The 20,654-nt window shown below is 30.1% G+C and overlaps 1 protein-coding gene across 1 annotated transcript in view; it reads right to left on the bottom strand.

The window, feature by feature from the left end:
* LOC145312566 (uncharacterized) overlaps positions 1–20,654 on the bottom strand; it is a 105,257-nt gene that overhangs the window by 28,244 nt on the left and 56,359 nt on the right. The window contains exons 18-22 of the mRNA XM_080151822.1: positions 15,440–15,636; positions 7,480–7,548; positions 2,719–2,779; positions 2,284–2,330; positions 458–524 (exon numbers count right to left, since the gene is read on the bottom strand). Coding sequence (XP_080007948.1) covers positions 458–524; positions 2,284–2,330; positions 2,719–2,779; positions 7,480–7,548; positions 15,440–15,636 — 441 coding nt within the window. The remainder of the gene's footprint in view (positions 1–457; positions 525–2,283; positions 2,331–2,718; positions 2,780–7,479; positions 7,549–15,439; positions 15,637–20,654) is intronic.

Genomic DNA, 20,654 nt, shown 5'->3' with positions numbered 1-20,654 from the left:
TTACGCAAATTGACTACCCAAGAAATGCAGCTATTTTTTTTCTGAGATGGACTAAAAAAATATTAAAAGAGGGGGAGGGGGAGGTGCTATAGTTCAATCGTAGGTTAAAGGGTTTATACAAAATATACTCGATAACTAATCGATTTTATAACTGCAATATTCAATAGAATAACAAATTACACTTATATTATACACGATAAAAAGTGTTTAGAAATTATTGATATTATTTCTTAATTATTTTCCGGATTCTATAGTTCTTTTTTTAAAAATGATTTATGATCAAAAGGATAATTATGTAATAAATTAATGTGTTAATAATTCCACAAATTTGATTTTTAGATATTTATGCGTTTTATATTAGAAAATTTAAAGAAAGTTTTCTGTAACGAATTTAAAGTTATTCTAAATTAATCAATGTTAGAAAATAAAGGAAAAAAATAAGTATAAATAAACTAACCTGCTCCTAGAAGATAGATTTGGGGTAGGGACGAAGCCATGTCACTTTCTGCTTGCAGTTCTGCCACCTAGATAGATAGATAGATTTCAAAATGTTTACAGATTTATCCATATTATCCATTATAAGTTATGAAATGAAATATTGCAATGTTGAATGTTGATATTGTATAATTTGTATTGTCTATTTGCAGAGGTGAATCTTCAAATCCGCATATTTCCAATGAATAAAGTGTATTATAAGGTGGGGGAGGGACATTGGACTGTAAATTACACTGGTATCCAAAGTTTTATAGCAACGAAATTTTATTCATTACTATAAAACTTTTTGGATAGTTTTCTTGAAATTCGTATAGGTCTCGGGATTATGAGCAATTTAGGGGGCAAAGCTTAACATTAATGACGACCTGTGAAACATATAATTTTCATCCATATAAAGGTGTAATTATGTTTATCGCTCATAGTCTTATCCATTAAGATACCTGATAATGATATGAACATTAAAAATAGGAGTATTTAATAAAAAGATTAAAAGAAAGGGGAGCTATTGCTATCATGCAGTGATAATGTATGCTGTTCTGATGACTAGTTACAATAATAAACTTGCGGATGTGAATGCTCACCATTTGCATACTGTATCCAAATATAATTGAAATCTAAATATAATTTCATAATACAACTAAATTGAAATCCTCTACATATGCTTAAAATGGGAGAATAAGTATAATGAATATTAAGAAAAATTTTCTCGCCTGTTTTTACAGATAGATGTTTTATAATGAATTCGTATCTACTATATATTTAATTGGTTTTACATTTTTGAACTTTACTACTTACATATCTTTTTTTGTTAAATAACTTAATATAATGCTTTTTAATAATAAATTTTTATATAAATCTTTTATTAATTTTGTTTGTCACTTCAAATATCTGTTTATTTTATTGTTCCAATGTTGTGTAAATTTGAGCCCTCACTCGAAGTTGGACAAAATTTGAAAGTATTTGGAAATTTATGTAATTGAATTTCAAGGTGTTATATCCTTCTAAAAAATTCATCATTAAAAATAGATTATTGATTTATTTTTTTGGGTGAATAAGGGAGGAGATAGAAATGATAGGTACTTAATATGCTCCAAGGGGGAGGAGGGGGGGGAGGGCATTACCCCAAAACATGTTCACTCATCCATTAAGTGAAACTTTGGGTATCAAATCTGCATTTGGTTGTACAAACCAGTTATGTCCAAACTTTTACACCAGTATTTCATTATTTCATACTTGCGAGTGTACATCAATTTTCGTTCATTGTCTTATTCACAAGGATGTCTGTCCGTCTGAAGCTTAGAATCTCACTAACTGCTGGGTATATTTGATTTTAATGTACAACAAAAAGAGAGAGAAAAATACATAGAAGAGAAAAGTTATATTCTGTCATATAAAGTACTTCTTTGTATGATGCTAATTACTGAAACGATTAGGTTCTTCATTTTAGGACATCTCCACAAAGCTTACGGGATAGTATTAGGCTATTTATTTACAATTTAAGACTTTGGAGGGTTTTAGGCTATTTTATTGAATTCCTCTTCTGATGCTATGGACGCATCCGCTTGTAATAAAAGAAAGTAAAATAAAGAATAATAATTCAAACAAGTATTTTTTGTCTGTAGCGAAGGGCCTAGCTAACCGCTGAACACTCCCAAAAAAAGATGGCCCCCTACCAAAAAAAATAAACAAATCTGAAGTCTCTCTATAGGCTTCTAGGTAAGAGAAGAAACCGCTAGAAGAATGATAAAGATAAATAGATATATCATTGAACTGAAAAAAATATGTTACCTTTGAAGAAAAAACAGCTAAAGTTTGACGTGCTCCTCCGGACCCTGCAGTTTTATAGAATTAAAACCATCGTATTGAAGTGTTGGGTTCGAATATCAGCCCTAACAATGCCATAAATATAAACGTAATAGGTTGCGCCTACCGCTTTATGTCAGATGCGCGATTAAGAGTAGGGTAAATGCCTTGGCTAAAAATATGCCTTGTTAGGACTCTCAGATAAAGGTTTTGTAATCAAAGGGATAGTTGTCTACAATAGTTTGGATAGTAGTGCCTGCGATAAAGGTCTGGCTCTACGTTGTTATCAAAAACTTTATTTCAGTGAAAAAGTGTACATAAAGTCAAATGCTATACTAAGTTCAAACTTTATTATAATTATTTAGGAATAATAATAATTTAGTTTAATTTAATATGTAAAGTTTTAATTTTATATTCCTGAGGGTTCTGAAGTGTAGATTGTTAGATTTAGTCCGGAGCCTGACAGATCAGGGGGTAGATCCTGAAAATAAATCAATAGAACTAAAGGCTAGATTAAAAATAAAAGATTTTAGATTAATGTATAAGATACAATTAGATTATAAAAATGGTTATTAGATTAAACCTATTAGATCAGACCCTGAAAATTTATTTAAATATAATATAAAGTTAGTTTTCGTCCAAAGCGTTGTTTATAAGGGGATAGATTCTATAAAAATTGATTAATAGATTAATTGGTAAAATTATTTATATTCTCATTGATTACTTTTAACTATTTCTGCTGTACATTCATTGTTAATTTGCAATATTAAAATTGTGCTAATGTTTACCTAAATTTTATTTTAATGTTATCTTTTTACATTTTTTAAGAATAATAATTATGAAAAAACAGTAAAAAACAATGCAGTAAAAATTTGGTAAAGCACTCAGAAATAATAAAAACTTATGTTCAGACAACTCTTTTTTATTACAGAAACTTTCTTTACAATTTTTGATATAAGAGAATTAGCCAGGAAGGGAGGAGACATTGGACTGTAATTATTACTGGTACCCAAAGGATTACAAGTTTTAAGTTGGCTTGAATTTTTATTAAATATTGATTGGGCTGTACAAACTACTAATGTGAAACAAATAGCAAATGTCGTTAATGTAATAGCTTTAAGAAGTATATATATTGTAAATTAAAAAAATATTAACTTGTAGACTATAATATCTTATTGTTGTTATATAAGCGACAGACGAATTAATGCTTGCTTACATGTACGGACATACTCTAGTTATAGAGTAGCTCTATAATAATATAAGATATGAAACATTAGATGTGAGAAAAATAATAAAAAAAACTTCTTTTTTTCTTAACTAGAAAAATAATATCCATGAAAAAACTATTTAAAGTTTAAAGAAAAAGAATTAATATTAAAAAAAAACAATTACGTAATATACATCAAAGAAAGCAAAATTTCAGTCAGACGTACAGACTTATTTTTACTTCAAAGAAGCTTTGCTACGAAAAATAAATTATGTTATAGAACATTTATTGCGTGCGCGTGGGGAAAAAAAGCTTTCAATTTTAGACAGCTAAAAATATGAAGGTAGACTAAAGTTTGTAGGTCAAACAATTTTAAAACAAGGAAAACATAAATCTTAAGTAGCGTAGCCATAACAACCTATATAATTGAAAGCAATGATATACAGAGCAATTCAACAGGAATGTGTAAGGGGAGAAAAAAGGGGAAGGCATGCCTTCCCAATATAAAATTCAGGGAGGGTTTTGACACCCCCCTACACCGCTCTACCACACGCCAACGATTGAAAGTAAAGTAATATAAAGAGAATTAAGGAGATTAATAGACAATATTGAAACATTAAATGGTGCTAGAAACAAGCAATGTAAGACGTTTGTTGTGGAACCTTTTTTCGATATAGGATTAATTATTCAAACTATTTCAAGTTTTACCATTTCTGAATCATGACAATAAGTACCAAAGAGTTGGTTGTCTACATAAAAATTGGCCACATAAGCACCATTAACTTAAATAGCTAATGACGTACTCCGTACTCTAGAGGATATATAAGATATAGGGATAAACTTACAGACATACCATAATTGAAGAGGGGTAGCACTACTTTATAAAGTTTTGGAACCTTTTTTCTTATGTTTGACTTTCTATGCACTTTGATATATTAAAAGTTAAGGAATCTAAAGGTTATCTTATATATTTCTTAAACAGGTAACATATAAAAAAAATATCTCCCCACCAATTTTAATTTTAGTTTTAAAAAGAAAGAGATTCTTTACCCTAGCGGGACTTTTCTATTATTTTTACTTTTCTAGAGGCGATTTCTCTTGGGTGGTGATAATATCCTCCCTTAAAATAGCTATAAATCTTTCCAGGACCTATGAGAAGCAACAATTTAAAGGCTAAAAAAATTCCTTTCAGTTTACTTTTAACATCCAACTAAACTCAAGGTTGATCATATTATTTTCTTCTTTTTTTAGCAACATTTTCTGCCTTTATATTTCTACAAATTTCTTTATTTTTACCTATCTTTTAATATGTAAATTAAATTAATATGATTTATGTCATTTAGACTGAAGAGGGTGCAATGTCCACCGAAATATATTTCAATAAATAGCTGGGAAGTATCAAAGACTTTTTCACTCAGTGAATTTATCAATTTAAAGGAGAACCATATCGAATCTACTGTTTGCAAAAATCCTCGGTACAGACAGAAAGATATTATGTTACATTTATATAAGGATACAGCTTTCATTTCAAACATTGCATTATTAACAGTCATATTAAACAATAAAATAAAAATTAATCGCACTGGCAGACATATTGTAATTATAGAATAGCTATGCAATGAAAAAACTTTTAGTTGTTGTTTTTTCTTTTGTTTGTAGTAAAGGTACATTAATAAAAAGTAAGGTGTTAAATCATTGTAGCAAAAACGCTTATTTAAGCAATATGTTTTGTGAAGTTATTATATCAACAAATTATGCCATAAAAATATCTTTATGACAAAAATATGCAGGATAAGACAGTGGACAATACACTAATGTTCATCCTCAGTTACGATAAACAAAATTATTTTTTTTTGTAAATTAAAATTATGTGCCAAAGTTTGGATACTGTTCAACTGCTTTAAAGCCTACGAATGCGAGAAAGTGTTCATAAATATCATTATGTTTATACTTTTGTTGGTTTGTTCGAACAGCAACAAAAAACACGACCATACTTAAGTAACCACAAATATAAGTTATAACTTTTTTATTAGATATTTATTAGTTACACTATATATATAGCAAACAGCATTACGTTTTTTTTCAATTTCTAAACATGGCATTACAAAATTCATTAGATAGAAGTTCGATAAATCATAATAGTCGCCAAAAGAACATTAGCAATTGAAGCACAAAACAGAAAGCAAATCAGATTTTTTTTGTATTTATATCTGTTACAAACTGATTTAATACAGGACGCTAACAAAAGACATTTTTACAATTTTGAGACTCGAACATGAAAATGCTTTGATGTCAACATTATGCTAATCGCTTTAGGAGTTACCATTAATGTTAATTGTTAACAATTGGTATCACAAAAAAAAATATTAAGGACCATGTAAAACTTAGGAAACGCTAACTTTTTGGCTAGCTTAAAAATTATTGGATTTGGCCTAATAGCTTATACATATAGCTCTTTTTACAAAATCTAACTCTTATAGCATAATTATGATATATTATTTTTATGAGTTCTCTAGATGTAATAATGTTTTAAATAAATATAGTGACAGCATTTTATGTTTCATACCCTTACCACGACACACAGAAAACTGTCCCGAATTTGTATTAATTTTGAGGAACAAGACTCCAGTGACGTCATATTTTTCTTTCCCGAAAAAGGGAAGGGGGGAAGAAAATCTCTTCAAAAGAGATGGGGAAAACCCCCTTTTCTCCCATATCTTTTTTCTTCCCCCCTTCCCTTTTTTTTCTTTCCCCCTTACCTTTTTCGGGAAGGAAAAATATGACGTAACTGGAGTCTTGTTCCTCAAAATTAATATAAATTCGGGACAGTTTTCTGTGTGTCCCTTACCACAATCAATAAGGTATACATTTTTTTTGTAGCGATAGCTAATATACAAGTTTTTTGTTTGTTTGATGTAGAAATTTGATTTGCTGAGCTGCTATGAAAGATGAATGTTGAATTTTCTCGTTAAGATTTCCAACATTATTGAGTATATATTATAAAGAAATACTACTTTATTTTTAGATTTGAGTCTTGCATGTTTTTTTCATACGCTAATGAAAGTATAAGGAAATTAAACTCATTTTATTTTTAATCATTAATCATTTGTATCCCATTCCCAAAACATGAGATCACTCTAATCAATACAAAAAGTAGGGCTCGACAGTTTAGACATCCAGCTGAATTTTTAAGTTATAAAATGCTGATTTCACTGAGGCTGACGAACGGCTGCCGAGCCTTAACAAAAAGGAAATAAGAACAAGGATTTAATTTACAGTGTGTTTTTTTTTTATGAGAACTTTTTTGAAAGCAATTTTACCCCACTTATAGTTATCAGAATTTAATGATTAATAGCTTATTTTCTTCGTTTTTTAATGCAATTAATAGAACAACAAAAAAATATTTCAGTTTTTATTTAAAAAGTACAGTAAAATCTAAATTTCAAAACTTAGGTGTCAACATCGAAAAATGGTTTTAGCGCATTTTTCTTATGCCTCAATCTTCTACCCTTTGCAAGAAAAAAATTGGATTTTCTGTTGTCGTCTTTGGGGGGCCAGTACTCCCTCCCTGGTTGAGAGATGGCCTTTAAATTTTGATATGTCTTAGTACATGTCCCTAATAGTATCTGTATACTTTTTTAGCTCTATATCTCAACTTTGAAGTGTTTAGCAGCCATTCTTGCAAAAGGTTGAACATTTGAGCATAAGAAAAATGCGCTAAAACCATTTTTCGATGTTGACACCTAAGTTTTGAATTTTAGATTTTACTGTACTTTTTAAATAAAAACTGAAATATTTTTTGTTGTTCTATTAATTGCATTAAAAAACAAAGAAAATAAGCTATTAATCATTAAATTCTGATAACTATAAGTGGGGTAAAATTGCTTTCAAAAAAGTTCTCATAAAAAAAACACACTGTATATCCTAAAATAAGAATACAAAATCCAAAGTAGATCAACAAAAAATATATTTACCTGTATGAAGAACCAGGGTGAAGAAGACGTAAGATTTTGTACAAGTTCTCCCCCATCTCTTTCTCGAATCTAAATTAAAGAATTGATAATTACTCATAGATCATTATATAAAGGTAACATGATGTCTATCTGCGTGTCTGTCTTTGGGTAACGAAGGATCTAACCATTATGCCTAACCCTAACGCCTTACTATTATGGTTCTCCTTTTACACTTTGTGCCAAGGGAAGGTTAAACACTTTTTTTAGGTACTTTACACCCTTCCAAGAAAGATCACTACTGGAAAAATACCCCACCCCATTTTTTTATTTTTTTTTATTTCAAATATTGAAATTGAAAGTGAAGGATTCACTCCCTCTTCTCTCAAGTGTTCCTAGAGAACTTTTCAGGGCTTAGCCTCTAGTAGATAGATAAAGTAGAAAGATAGATATGAAAAACTTTAACTTTATCCCAAATAATAAAATAAATCAATGTAGAACTGATTCTAGTTTTTAATATTGGATTGAGAAATCAAATATTTATTATTTGCTTTAGAATAGATAAATCAAATTGAAGGGGAGAATTTTATAAATTTCTTATATATTGGTTGATTGTTGAAATATTATATAAATAGGAAAATTTATGTTCATAAGTAGTGATGGAATATTACATATTTCAACTTAAGAACAACAGTTTTTGAGCAAACGAATAAGACAACGTGGTTATAAAACTTTGGGTACCATTGGGATTTACAGCAAGCTTAAAAATAAAGATTTAAATAAATCAAATTATTATTATTTTCTAATTTAATCAGATTATGAACTATCAAATCTGTGAGGGGGGGCGGGGGGGGGGGTGGATTCGGTATCACTAGTGATAAAACAATTTGGACTATAAATTGATGCACATCTAAGGACAACTTAAAAGTATCTCAGAGTCGCACATGTATCAAATCCTTTTCTATTGGGCCAAAGAATTTAAATTCTATTCCCCCCTATTCTTTACCCCCCCCCCCCAAAAAAAAAAACGCCTGTAAAGCAGAGTGTCTTAAAAAACTGTTATATCTTCTATTTAAAGTGTAAAATCATGTCCGCTAAGATGTTATCATAAAAACTGGTTTTACATAACCTAAAGTGACAATAGGAGAAAATGTTGAAGTCATGATATTGGCAGTTAATTCAAGGTATGATTTTGTAAGTTGAGTACGCTCGATTTTACAAATATATTTCTAAACGCTTACCACTAAAATGTATATCAAAAGTATTGAGATATTTTGTTCCTGTTTCAATGCAATGCGGGGATAACATCTAACCATAATATCTAGACTTGCGTACATTTTCAGACTACTGGATACATATAACTGTCTTAGTTTATTTAATGTAATTCAACTGGACCTATGAGGAGCTTGACTATACCTATGTTGGACCAGTAGGGAACCTGTGTTACTTTTCTATTTCAATAATGGGAGGAAAAGTATGAGAATATTGTGTGGCTATTATGAAAAATGCGGGAGTGAAGAAACCCCACCATAACATCTAACATAATCATTCACAGCAACACAATCAAATCTCTGAAAGGCCAATTCATCCCCCCCCCCCCGCCATTACCCCCCATCACTCACAGACAATTTTACCACCAGGAAAAAAAAATCCCTCTCAACTAAATATATCAGGGAGCGAGGAGACACTAGAAAATTATATTGATAAAAATAATTTCTCAGTCTTTGGATTGAAAACTTTGTTGATTGGGTTTTAAAACTTTTTTTTCTCGATGATATTAATCTCCAGAGGGTCAATTTTGTTTATTATAATTATGATTTATAGTTAATTGTCTTTTCCCTTAAGATCCTTGAAAATTATCAACATTCTCAGTGATTTATACAATATAACCTAAACATTTCAATCAATTTAGACTAACTATATGGAAGTGGTAATAATTGAATTGAATTAAAAGTATTCTTATTAGTTATTAGTGTCAACTATCTATGCATTAAATTAAAGTGATCATGATTTACAAATTATAATCGATATATTATTACTTGGATGTTGCACCACATTTTCATGTGATACTCTCAGCTGGCTAATATAACAAAATCCCCCATCCCCTCTTCTCCTACTGAAGGTCCATATTAACAACCCAAATTGAAGACAGATTTTACCTTGAGAATATATCAAAGTATTCAATATCCATTTATATTATCGACTTAACGGTTGTTCTAATCATATTAAGACTACAATACTATGTTGGACAAACAAGTATGACAAGTAGATCTTAATAACGTTGTAGTTGCGCTATTTTTTGTTTGTTTGTTGTTTTATAAACACTCCTCCTTTACTATAAAAGATGAATCACCGACGTAGTTTACAGTTTATCAATAAGCTATACAGACAGGGATCTTCAGGGATAAGACAATGGAGAACAATTTAAAGCATTTTCATTCATGGAAATCACAGTAACCCCATCTGTAGATTAATATCATTAATGGAAAGTTTTACAATGCTGGTTTGTACAACCCAATCAAGATTAACTGATGATTTTAAGCTAACTAAGGAGAGAATGTTTTTTTTACAAAACAAGTATAATTTACAGTCCCCTACCTCCATGTATTTAGGTCTACTTATATAAATCTAGGTTCATATCTATCAAATAATTTTATTAATAGATTCTTAATGTTAATAATCCCATATCAAAAAATATATGTTTTTTTTTGTCTGAAGCTTAATATCTCAGATATTGTAGGTCCGAATTGGTTGTACTTTTTAGGGAAGCTTAATAATTGTAATGTGGTGGTTTTAAGCAATTTTTCTTACCTCTCTCGTCTTCCCTTAGAGGCTAGGGGCAAAGCAACAATTGAGATATATAGGCTTACTTTTCTCTATATAATTCAAACTATTTCTCAAATTATGAAATCAAATTGGTGCACTACTTATATATATACTTATCCTTGTTATTCCAAGTCCAACAACCAAGAATATTTTAATATTTTATGTAGAAATGAATGGAAAAATAATATTTCTAAACTTCAAAGACAGTTTTCTCTCTCTCTGTGACTTTTCATTTTAAAGATTTAAATCTGCTTCTCAGGCAATTTCCCTCAAAGTGACTTGTCGAGCAAATACCCAACCTAATTTTTAGATTAAATAGAAATAAGGGGCGGGTGTTTTTTTATTGTTTGTTACTTTAGGGAAGGTTAGAAAAGGTTATTTTGAGTACTATATAGCCCCGCAGAATTAGGGTCCTGCGGGTATAAGCCCCCCTCCTAATTTTTAATTCCTTTAAAAATAAGAGAGAGATATATATATATATATATATATATATAGAGAGAGAGATAGAGAGAGAGAGAGAGAGAGAGAGAGAGAGAGAGAGAGAGAGAGAGAGAGAGAGAGAGAGAGAGAGAGAGAGAGAGAGAGAAATAGAGAGAGAGAGATGGATTAGGAGCTCGTTAGGAATTTTAAGGGAAAGCACCTTTTTTCATTTATATGTATACAGATATTTTTTAGTCACAAAATTTTCTTTAAAATATGTTTTTTTTTGTATTTTATCAGCAAAGCTACTCAATAATTCACGTTTTCTAGTTTGTACGTCTAGATAAACTTTATTTTTTTATCTGTTGCAAAAACGGACCTAATTCCGACACACAGAAAACTGTCCCGAATTTGTATTAATTTTGAGGAACATGACTCCAGTTACGTCATATTTTTCTTTCCCGAAAAAGGGAAGGGGGAAAGAAAAAAAAGGGAAGGGGGGAAGAAAAAAGAGATGGGAGAAAAGGGGGTTTTCCCCATCTCTTTTGAAGAGATTTTCTTCCCCCCTTCCCTTTTTCGGGAAAGAAAAATATGACGTCACTGGAGTCTTGTTCACCAAAATTAATACAAATTCGGGACAGTTTTCTGTGTGTCTCCATTTTAACGTAGCTTACAGATAAAATAATTTTTGTAAATGCCTAGGCCGGACCAACAGATGGCTTATTATAGAATAGCTTCGCGACTAAAGAAATGGCTTACATGAATGAATACTTAGTGTTAATTAATTTATACAGGTTAATCTTATTAATCTACCTAACCATCATGAAACAAAGATTGGACAATGGATCACATATTAATTATAATAAACATATAAAACTCCCTTTGAAGATTAAAATTATTGTTCGTAGAAAGACAGTTATATATAATCCTTACCTTCTTACACTAATGATTTTAAGAAGCGAAGCTTTCATATTATTTACTATATCTGTCCATCTGTCAGTACGTTCTTAAGCTTTGGGGAAAGTGTATTTTCTCGGTTGCTATTTAAGATACACAGCTGAATTTTTTAGTGAAAATGTCCTGCATTATTGAGCATTCAGTATATAATTTACTTTAAAATACATATTTTTTTTTTATTCTCTTACTTTTATAAATTTTTTTATGATTTACCTCATATTCTCTTTATTTTTTTTAATTGTTAAAACTGAACTATAACTCACTTAGTCCATGTTTTTTTTTGTATTTTACTTAATCATACAAAATGTCATTTGGGGGCTATTTATCAATGAAGTTAGTGCCTTGAAGCAAATACCAACAATTTGGATTTAAATTTTGGAATCTTATAGTACATTTTTAAGGTAACCCCAAAAAACAGATTTGTTGTTGTTGCACCCAAATTATTCATAGTATGACATAATGTTAAATAATTATGTAATATAACACTAATTTAATTAATTGTCAGACATAAAAGAATTGTATGTTCTACAAAAACATTGTATTTCAATCCTCATCACTCAAGGGTGAATGGTTAACGTTCAACGCTAAAAAATGATGTTTTCTTTTATAGTCTATAAAAAAAACCACAAAAAAATTTTGCTCGTTACCTTTGCACATTTCTAAAGAAATATTACCAACATGCTAAATGAGGAAGTGTTTATTTATCCTTCTTCTTCCTAATACCCCCCCCCCCCCCTCTTTATTCCTTAAATTTTTTAAACTGTGATTTTTTGGCTATTCTGAAGGAAACTAAGTTAATTTTAAGAAAAAAATTAAATGTATTCCTTTAACGCTGCTTAATTGACATACATGAATAAAGTTGGAAAAGCTAATGCAACAAACAAAGCTTTGCATAGTGTCCCATACCTTCCGTCAGTGTAGATACCTTAAAGATGAGATAATAGACGATTCATTTGATTACATTTTAATGATACACGAAATTTGTCCAACAGGAAAAGTTTGGACAATGCTAGTTTGAACCAACCAATCAAAATTTGATTTTTTCGCCACAAAATTATTTTGCTATGTATTATAAAAAGGTTTCATATAATTTAACACTCACACACACAATAACTTTTCTTTTTGGAGAACACTACTTTGTCTCCAAAAAGGTAAAAAAAAACTTCATGAAGATGTGATTGGAAACCGCTTTTTGCATAACAGTTGAGCAACAATTTCATCTGGTGTGTTTTAATAATAATGTAAAAGTCATACTAGAATTTTCAGTGACAAAAACACCTACAAGAATAGCAAATATTTAAAAATAATATTTCATTTATCTTCAGATTGACTTTTCAAAAGGTACAAATAGACATCTTTTTTCACTTTTTTGATCCATCAATTCTGGTGGCTGCTGGATCCATCAAAAATCCATATTTATTCAGAAATGTACATTTTTTACTCCAAACACAAATTGATACAGATAATAAGCGTACTTACGCCTTTTTTTGGCTTTAGAAAGGCCGTTGACACGTTAACCCGAATAATAAGTACCTGGAGCGTTATGCTACTTTTAAATGGCCATAAAATCCACATTTTTAAATAAAAATTAACAAAACTTTCAGGAAATGTGCATTCTATGTATGTAAACTACAACATATTTTACCACATATAGAATATGATTTAGAGTAAATTATATTTCAGGAGAGTTTTTTTTTGTAATAAAAATTAGCAACATTTGTTATCATACATATTAAAAAGAAAGAAACTATAGGTTTAAAAATAACCAAAAATATTTTATTAAGTCTTCAAGCCAGTGCATTATTTTTGATATAAAAGTACACGCATTTTTTTAGACACCTTTCAAATTAAGATTAAGTGTTCTACCCTTACCCAAAATAACCTAACCTAAAGTAAACCATTAACACACATAAACTACTACCACCCCCACTCCTTATCTTTAAATTTATTTGAATTCGAGAGAAACCGTTAAGTCCGTCTTTCTATTTAGTTTAAAGTTAAGATTAAATTATGAAATGGATTATGTTTAATAGCCTGCCTTATTTTTTTTTATATTAAATCTATGCTATTAGTTTATTGCTTACTAGCAGCGGCTACGCCCCTAGAGGCATCCAGGGACCCTTGGGTTGGGGGGGGGGGGGTGGGGGGGAGTCAAACCCTCTCTTTCAATTGCAGATTTTTAAAGAAAAAGCAAAAAAAATTTGAGCGGGGTTTATTATTTTCTAGGTGTGATATCTCCTAGGGCGGTGGTGGTACTCTCCTCCAAAATAGTTATAAACCTTACCAGGTTCTATGAGAAGCTACCATGTAAAGGAGAACCATATCGGTTCAGTGGTTAGTGAGATCCCTTAGTACACACAGACACATGTAGAATGTATATCCTGTTACTTTATTATAAGGATTTATTAATGGAATATTACATCTTTGTTTTATCTAGTGCATTTATATATAATTTTGACAACTATTGGAGAGAAAATGTCTTGTAATATAATTGTTCTTCCCTAAAGTTGCCATAAAAGTGGTTCAATAGAAATAAGATATTGTAGAATTACACTTCAATCTTTAATCATAAGCACAGCTGCTATAACATTAGTGGTGACATATAGCCAGTAATATGAGTATGTTTTAAAAATAAAAGTGCAAAGAACCTCTAAAATGCTGTTTAAAAAATATAAACGATTTATTGAAACTGAAATATCTTTTTCTTTGTATATTTTACTAAATATTTGTAAACTCCAGAAATCACATTATTTAAAATAAATATAAATATATCATATGTATAAAAAAAACTTATTTGCTTTCATGACACAGAAAATAAATGTCCTTAGACCCAGCTTAACTTGGCAAAGTTTGGGGCTGAGAAGGCAACTTTTGGCCAAAGTTTTGGCCTAATTGCCAAAGAAATTAAAGAGAGACACACTTTGCTATTGTTTTGTTCTTGTTTATGTTATTTTCTATCTTTCTATCCACATTTTCTTTTTGTTTGTGCTTTTTTAGATGCCTTTAAAAAATTAAATTAAGTAGCGCATTAACAAATACAAATTAACTGTAATATTAAATAAATTATTTATGAAGGAATAATAATTTTGTTATCAGTAAAACTTAATTTAAAAGACGCCGATAGTTTCAATACTTGCAATCAATCAATAATCTATAATACAAAGTAGTACGATGTCTCTCTGTCTGTCTGAAGCTTAAGATCTCAGTAACCACTAAACCGATTGGATTCTACACTTCAGGGAATATACCTACTGGTCCTGTGGTGGTTTTGAGCTATTTTCTTGGGGAGTGGGACACCCCCAACCCCCCAAAAAACAAAAAATCCCCTGCCCCATTTTTTTGGGTAGGCTGTAGCAGTAGGTAGCCTGTAGCAGTGCCTATTTTTTTAACAAATGCTGCAGTAGGTAACCTGTAGCAGTGTCTATTTTTTAAAACAAATTCTAAATAGTAGAGTTGACTTCCCCTTACCTCATAGGGCGAAGCCGATAGTCACCTATAAATTGCTGAGCATAATTTTATTATGCTGCAATCAATCAATGATGAAATTTCCTCTAATTAAAACTGTTAGTGTTCAACAGCGCACAACGGCTGGTGCAGATAGATTAAAATGCCCCACATAATTTTAATATCTTACTATCAATCAATACTTAAATTACCTCTAAATGGAAGAGAAACTGCTCAGGATTATGTAGCTTACTAGTGTTCAACAACGCGATTGGCGATTGTATTTAAATGCCGCGCATAATTTTAATATTTTGCAATCAATCAATAATGAAATCACCTCTAGATGGTAGAGAAACTGGTCAGGATTATGAGGCTTACTGGCTGCGCAGGAAACAAGGAGGGTTGTCAGGGTCTGATTCTGTACACTACACTCCAACTTTGTGGTGGACGTGTCAGCCTCATGCAGGTTGTACATGCAGGGTCCATCCATGGTTCCAATAGGGTTCGAGGCCCAGCAACTTATAACTCCAAAATCTAAATAATAACAATATTACAATAAGATTAATCTAAATAACTATGTTCATGACGTAAAAAGCTGTTAAAAAAGTTATCAAACCTGGGTGAAATTGTCCCTAACTGGTTGGTCTAACGTTTATTTTTTTGTAATATATGTTTCCCTTTCCAGTAAATCCTATTATATTACCTATAGGGGACTTTAGGTCAGAAAAATTAGTATAAAACTACCTTATGACATTACAGTGCTTCCCTGGAAATTACAAGCCATTCAGACCACCAATTTCCGAGAACAAAAAATGCTATTATTTTATATTATAGGATTAAGGTTATTTTGATTGAAGATTAAGATTTCAGAACTTCTATATCGATTGTGTTTTACATTTTAGAAAGCTACTTATTAGTCCTGGAATGGTTTCAGGCTATTTTTCCTTTAAAAAATACTGGAAAAATGTAAAAAGTAAAATTATGAACATATGGGTTTTATGTAAAATCTAAGGTAAAAAGTGAATATAATATGAAAACAGCCAATAGAAGAAAATAGCAAATATTAAATGAAAGGATTATTATTATTTAATATTCACGTATCATTCACGTAAAATATTTATTTTTTTCCCAATGGGTCCTACAAGGAACTCACATGTTACTTATTCTTCCAAAGAGAAATGAAAGAAGATATATTTTTTAATTGTTATTTAAAAAAACATTAAAACTTTATGCTAAATATTATTAGCATATAAACAAATACCTTAATAAAAAGTCATTATAAATATCGTGTTATTTTATGTTAATTAGCTTTCATTGCGACGCTTTTTTTTCCAGTTTTTATGTTACACCTAAATTTTCATAGATAATTATTATTCTGCCGAAAAGTCATCAATATTATTTCAAATTTAATATTTTGATATTGCTTCCCTTCTTAAAGATGCATTATCCTTGATATTTTCCAGTATATTATTACTATGTTTATAAGCTTTTTTGTGGCGCTTTTTGTATACATAAATATGTATTTTTCTTCTTTTCCAGCTTTCAATTTACACTTTTATTAAAAAATTACTACGCCAAAAAGTCTTCAATTTTATTAGCTTTTCATTTTTGTGCTTCATATGAACATAATGTTTTTGTTTTTCTCCAGTTTTTATGTTGCACAGAAAACTTTCAAAATTACTTAGTTTGCCAAAAAGTCATCAATATTTTTTTCAATCCTAATTTCTTGTATATTCTTCGCTTTTTATGAACATTGAACATGTGTCTTTTTTCTTTCAGTTTTTACTGAACACTTGAAGTGATATATCAAAATTCCTTACTCTACCAATAAATCACCTATATATCAATTTTCCATCTGCGTACTAAGTTTTTTTTTTACAGAATATGTTTTATTTAAAAAAAAGTAGAAGATACTTTCAAATGCAGCGCATCCTGCCGAGTGTTTTGTCAGGGGGTTGCGCTAAGCGCACCCGAAAATGTTTACACCCCCTTGATCCAAAATCAAGAAGGATGTAGGGGGGTGTATCCTACTCCCTTCTGTACGCCTCTTAGCTAAATTCACTTACTGAAAAAATATTCAGACCATAAATAATGAGGAAACATGTAAGATTCTTATAAACATTTGTCATTCAGCTGATACAAATAATTAACAATTTATGTAAGTTTGAACTTAACAAAGCGTTTGATATTTGAAAAAACCTTGGAGAAATTTTGTATATATTTATACATAACTTTGGGGCTTTCAGAAATCAGCTTCTTAAAGAAAATTCAGCTTATATCATGCCAATACTTTTGGCTTCTCCTTTTTTATCTAAAATCGTTGCTTTTGAAAGGGGAGGGAATTACAGAATTTATCCTATATCATTAAAGCCCATATAAAATTCATTATAGGAAAATAACCAAAAACCATACAAAGATTTAAAATTAAAACAAAATAGCATAACTTTTCCATATACTAATACAAAGCTTCTCTAAAATTGAAAACGCAACAAGTACAGTAGTTAACAAGCTCTGAACTTATAAACCAAAAATTCATACTTTATATGATTGGATACATTATCTCGGATATAGCCATCAAATTGAAGTATGTTATCATAATGGCATTAGTATGTCATCGACAAATTTTTAGATTAGGTCTTATAGTCGAAGCAATAGATAGAAGCTATAATAAACAGGAATATAAAGTTGATATAATGTGAGCACAGAATTCTAACCGGATACTACGTCCTTGAAATATCCCACTGGGTATTATTGTACATAACTTTGTTTCCCTAATTTTAATCAGAACAGAAATTAAATTAAATGAATGGCATCCATAGCAGGGTTGGAGAATAATAGCATTTTAGGTAAAACTTTTACAGTACAAGGTCGATTATGATCATAAGTAGGGCAGCAATTTAATCCACTTCCAGTTATAGTGTCGGGTTCGAGTTTAGATCACACAACACCATACTAAAGACGTTAAGAATGATACATACTGCTGTAATGTCAGGTGTGGGACACTAATAATAAGATTAAAATGAGTGCTTTTGCCCTTACAAAGCACAACTCATAACCAGACTTCCAGAAAAGGGTTAGAATATCTGTAAATCAACAAAAAAATGACATAAATTCATTACAAAATGCGTTTTGATCCTGAATAACATAAATTCAAAATAACCTTTGGACAAAAAGAAGACTCTATACGTAGATAAGCTGCGCCACTAAAAAGGGAAGAGGGTGTGATAATTAAATTTTGTGCTCTGAATGGGATTAGATTATCAAATTAAAAGTTTGGGGTAATTGTTTTATTGTGTTTTGTACTGCGATTCAGCTTATCTATCTATCTATCTATCTATCTATCTATCTATCTATCTATCTATCTATCTATCTATCTATCTATCTATCTATCTATCTATCTATCTATCTATCTATCTATCTATCTATCTATCTATCTATCTATCTATCTATCTATCTATCTATCTATCTATATATCTATCTATCTATCTATCTATCTATCTATCTATCTATCTATCTATCTATCTATCTATCTATCCATCTATCTATCTATCAATCTATCTATCTATCTATCTATATATCTATCTATCTATATATCTATCTATCTATCTATCTATCTATCTATCTATCTATCTATCTATCTATCTATCTATCTATCTATCTATATATCTATCTATCTATCCTTATGATGTATGGTGCATCATGCACTCTGTAAAACTAAATTTTAATCTTCCAACAAAACCACCAAAAGGAGAAAAATTGCTTTGTTACATTTTAGTAAAATATAGATTTCGGGCTTCACAAATAAATTAAGTGTTAATGGGTTAGAATAAAGAAAGAATGTATGATTATGCAATAGAAAGTAAATCCATTGTGAATAAGTTGGTATTATCTATCAACGAATTAGGACTTTTTTGAGTTAAACATTATCAAATGTTTGTCTGTAATTTAAAATCTCGCTGACCAAAAAGGCCTTTGTGAAAGACATTAATATCCTCTAAAAAGCATACGAGAAAGGACTAGAAATGTTAATAAATGCTACAATTCTGCAGTAATATTTGAAAACCATACCTAACTAAAACTATGAAAACTGAACTAAACTATTTACTGCTTTTTAAAAATATAAGGATAGGCTAATGGATGATAAACTAAACTTACACCATTGGCATCTGTCTTCTAATAAATGGGGAAAAGAATAAATTGTAGATTAGTTGGATATAGATAGTAAAGCAAGGTCCAAACTGAGCAGAGATTATAGAGGCTAGACTGCGTAGAACATTTAATCCTAGACAACTTAGAAACTATAGTTTTTGGACTGCGTAGAGACTGTAGTTGATAGATTGTATAGATTCATTTTAGTCTGACTAGATGCTAGACGTTATAAAGACTGTAGATATTAAGCTGCGTAAAGACTTAATTGTTAAATATATCAGTTGAAAGATGGAAATTAGAGCATATAAACGAAGTTTTTTTAACTGCCAATTAAAAATGACGTCATACTGGCCTGCCATTGGTGATTTATTGTGTTTCGGCCTATCATTGGTCATTTGTATTGTATGACGCCATTTTATAAAGGTTTTATAAAAAACTTCCATATATAGTTATGAAACAGCTGCACTACTCTAAATAATGCAGCATCCCTCATATTTCAACAAGAAATGCGTTTCAAGGTTAGAAAAGTATACTAACATTTTTTACTGCCAATATGTGTTAAATTTATTGATGCGCTTCACAGTAAGGAATATGAAATGACATCGTGAATTTGAGCGGGTGATCCTCATAAAAAAGCAATAGGATGTTTGTCTGTGTGTTTGTCTGTCTGTTTGTGTGTATGTGTATGGGAAGAATTTTTACTAACTGCTGAACAGATATGATTCTCCTTTACAGTGAAACTTCTCATAGAATCAGGCAAGTTTATTACTATTTTGGGGGTGGGTGCCACCTCCCTACAATGAGAAATCGGCCCCCACCCCAAAAACACTATTTTGATTTATGTTTTTATGATTAATATTTAAAGTGAAGGGTCGTTTAAAAACCAATGCTATTACAATATTATGTCTATTTAAAAACATGAAGAAGAATAAACAATTAAATAAATGTAGCTGTATTTTTTAATGAATTAATTCATCTAACCATAACTTAGATGCATGATATTGAAAACTTTTCTACAATTATGACATGGCTGTAAGTCCGTCTGTAATCACTTCATTACACTTAAACCATTTCTCATACCCTCACTAGTTTGAAAGTATGTTAGGAGAGTAAATAATTAAATAAATACTGCTGCAGTTTAAAATAAATATTTATCTATTTAACCATAACTTAGATGCATGATATTGAAAACTTTTCTACAATTATGACATGGCTGTAAGTCCGTCTGTAATCACTTCATTACACTTAAACCATTTCTCATACCCTCACTAGTTTGAAAGTATGTTAGGAGAGTAAATAATTAAATAAATACTGCTGCAGTTTAAAATAAATATTTATCTATTTAACCAAAACTTAGATACTTAGATGGAAAACTTTTTTTTACAATTATGAAATGGCTGTCC

This window comes from Acartia tonsa, chromosome 2 (genome assembly GCF_053477335.1).
Source record: "Acartia tonsa isolate MP-2025a chromosome 2, ASM5347733v1, whole genome shotgun sequence".
Lineage (NCBI taxonomy): Eukaryota > Metazoa > Arthropoda > Copepoda > Calanoida > Acartiidae > Acartia > Acartia tonsa.
The sequence above is the reverse complement of the archived record's forward strand: the minus strand, read 5'-3'. Positions and strand labels throughout refer to the sequence as shown.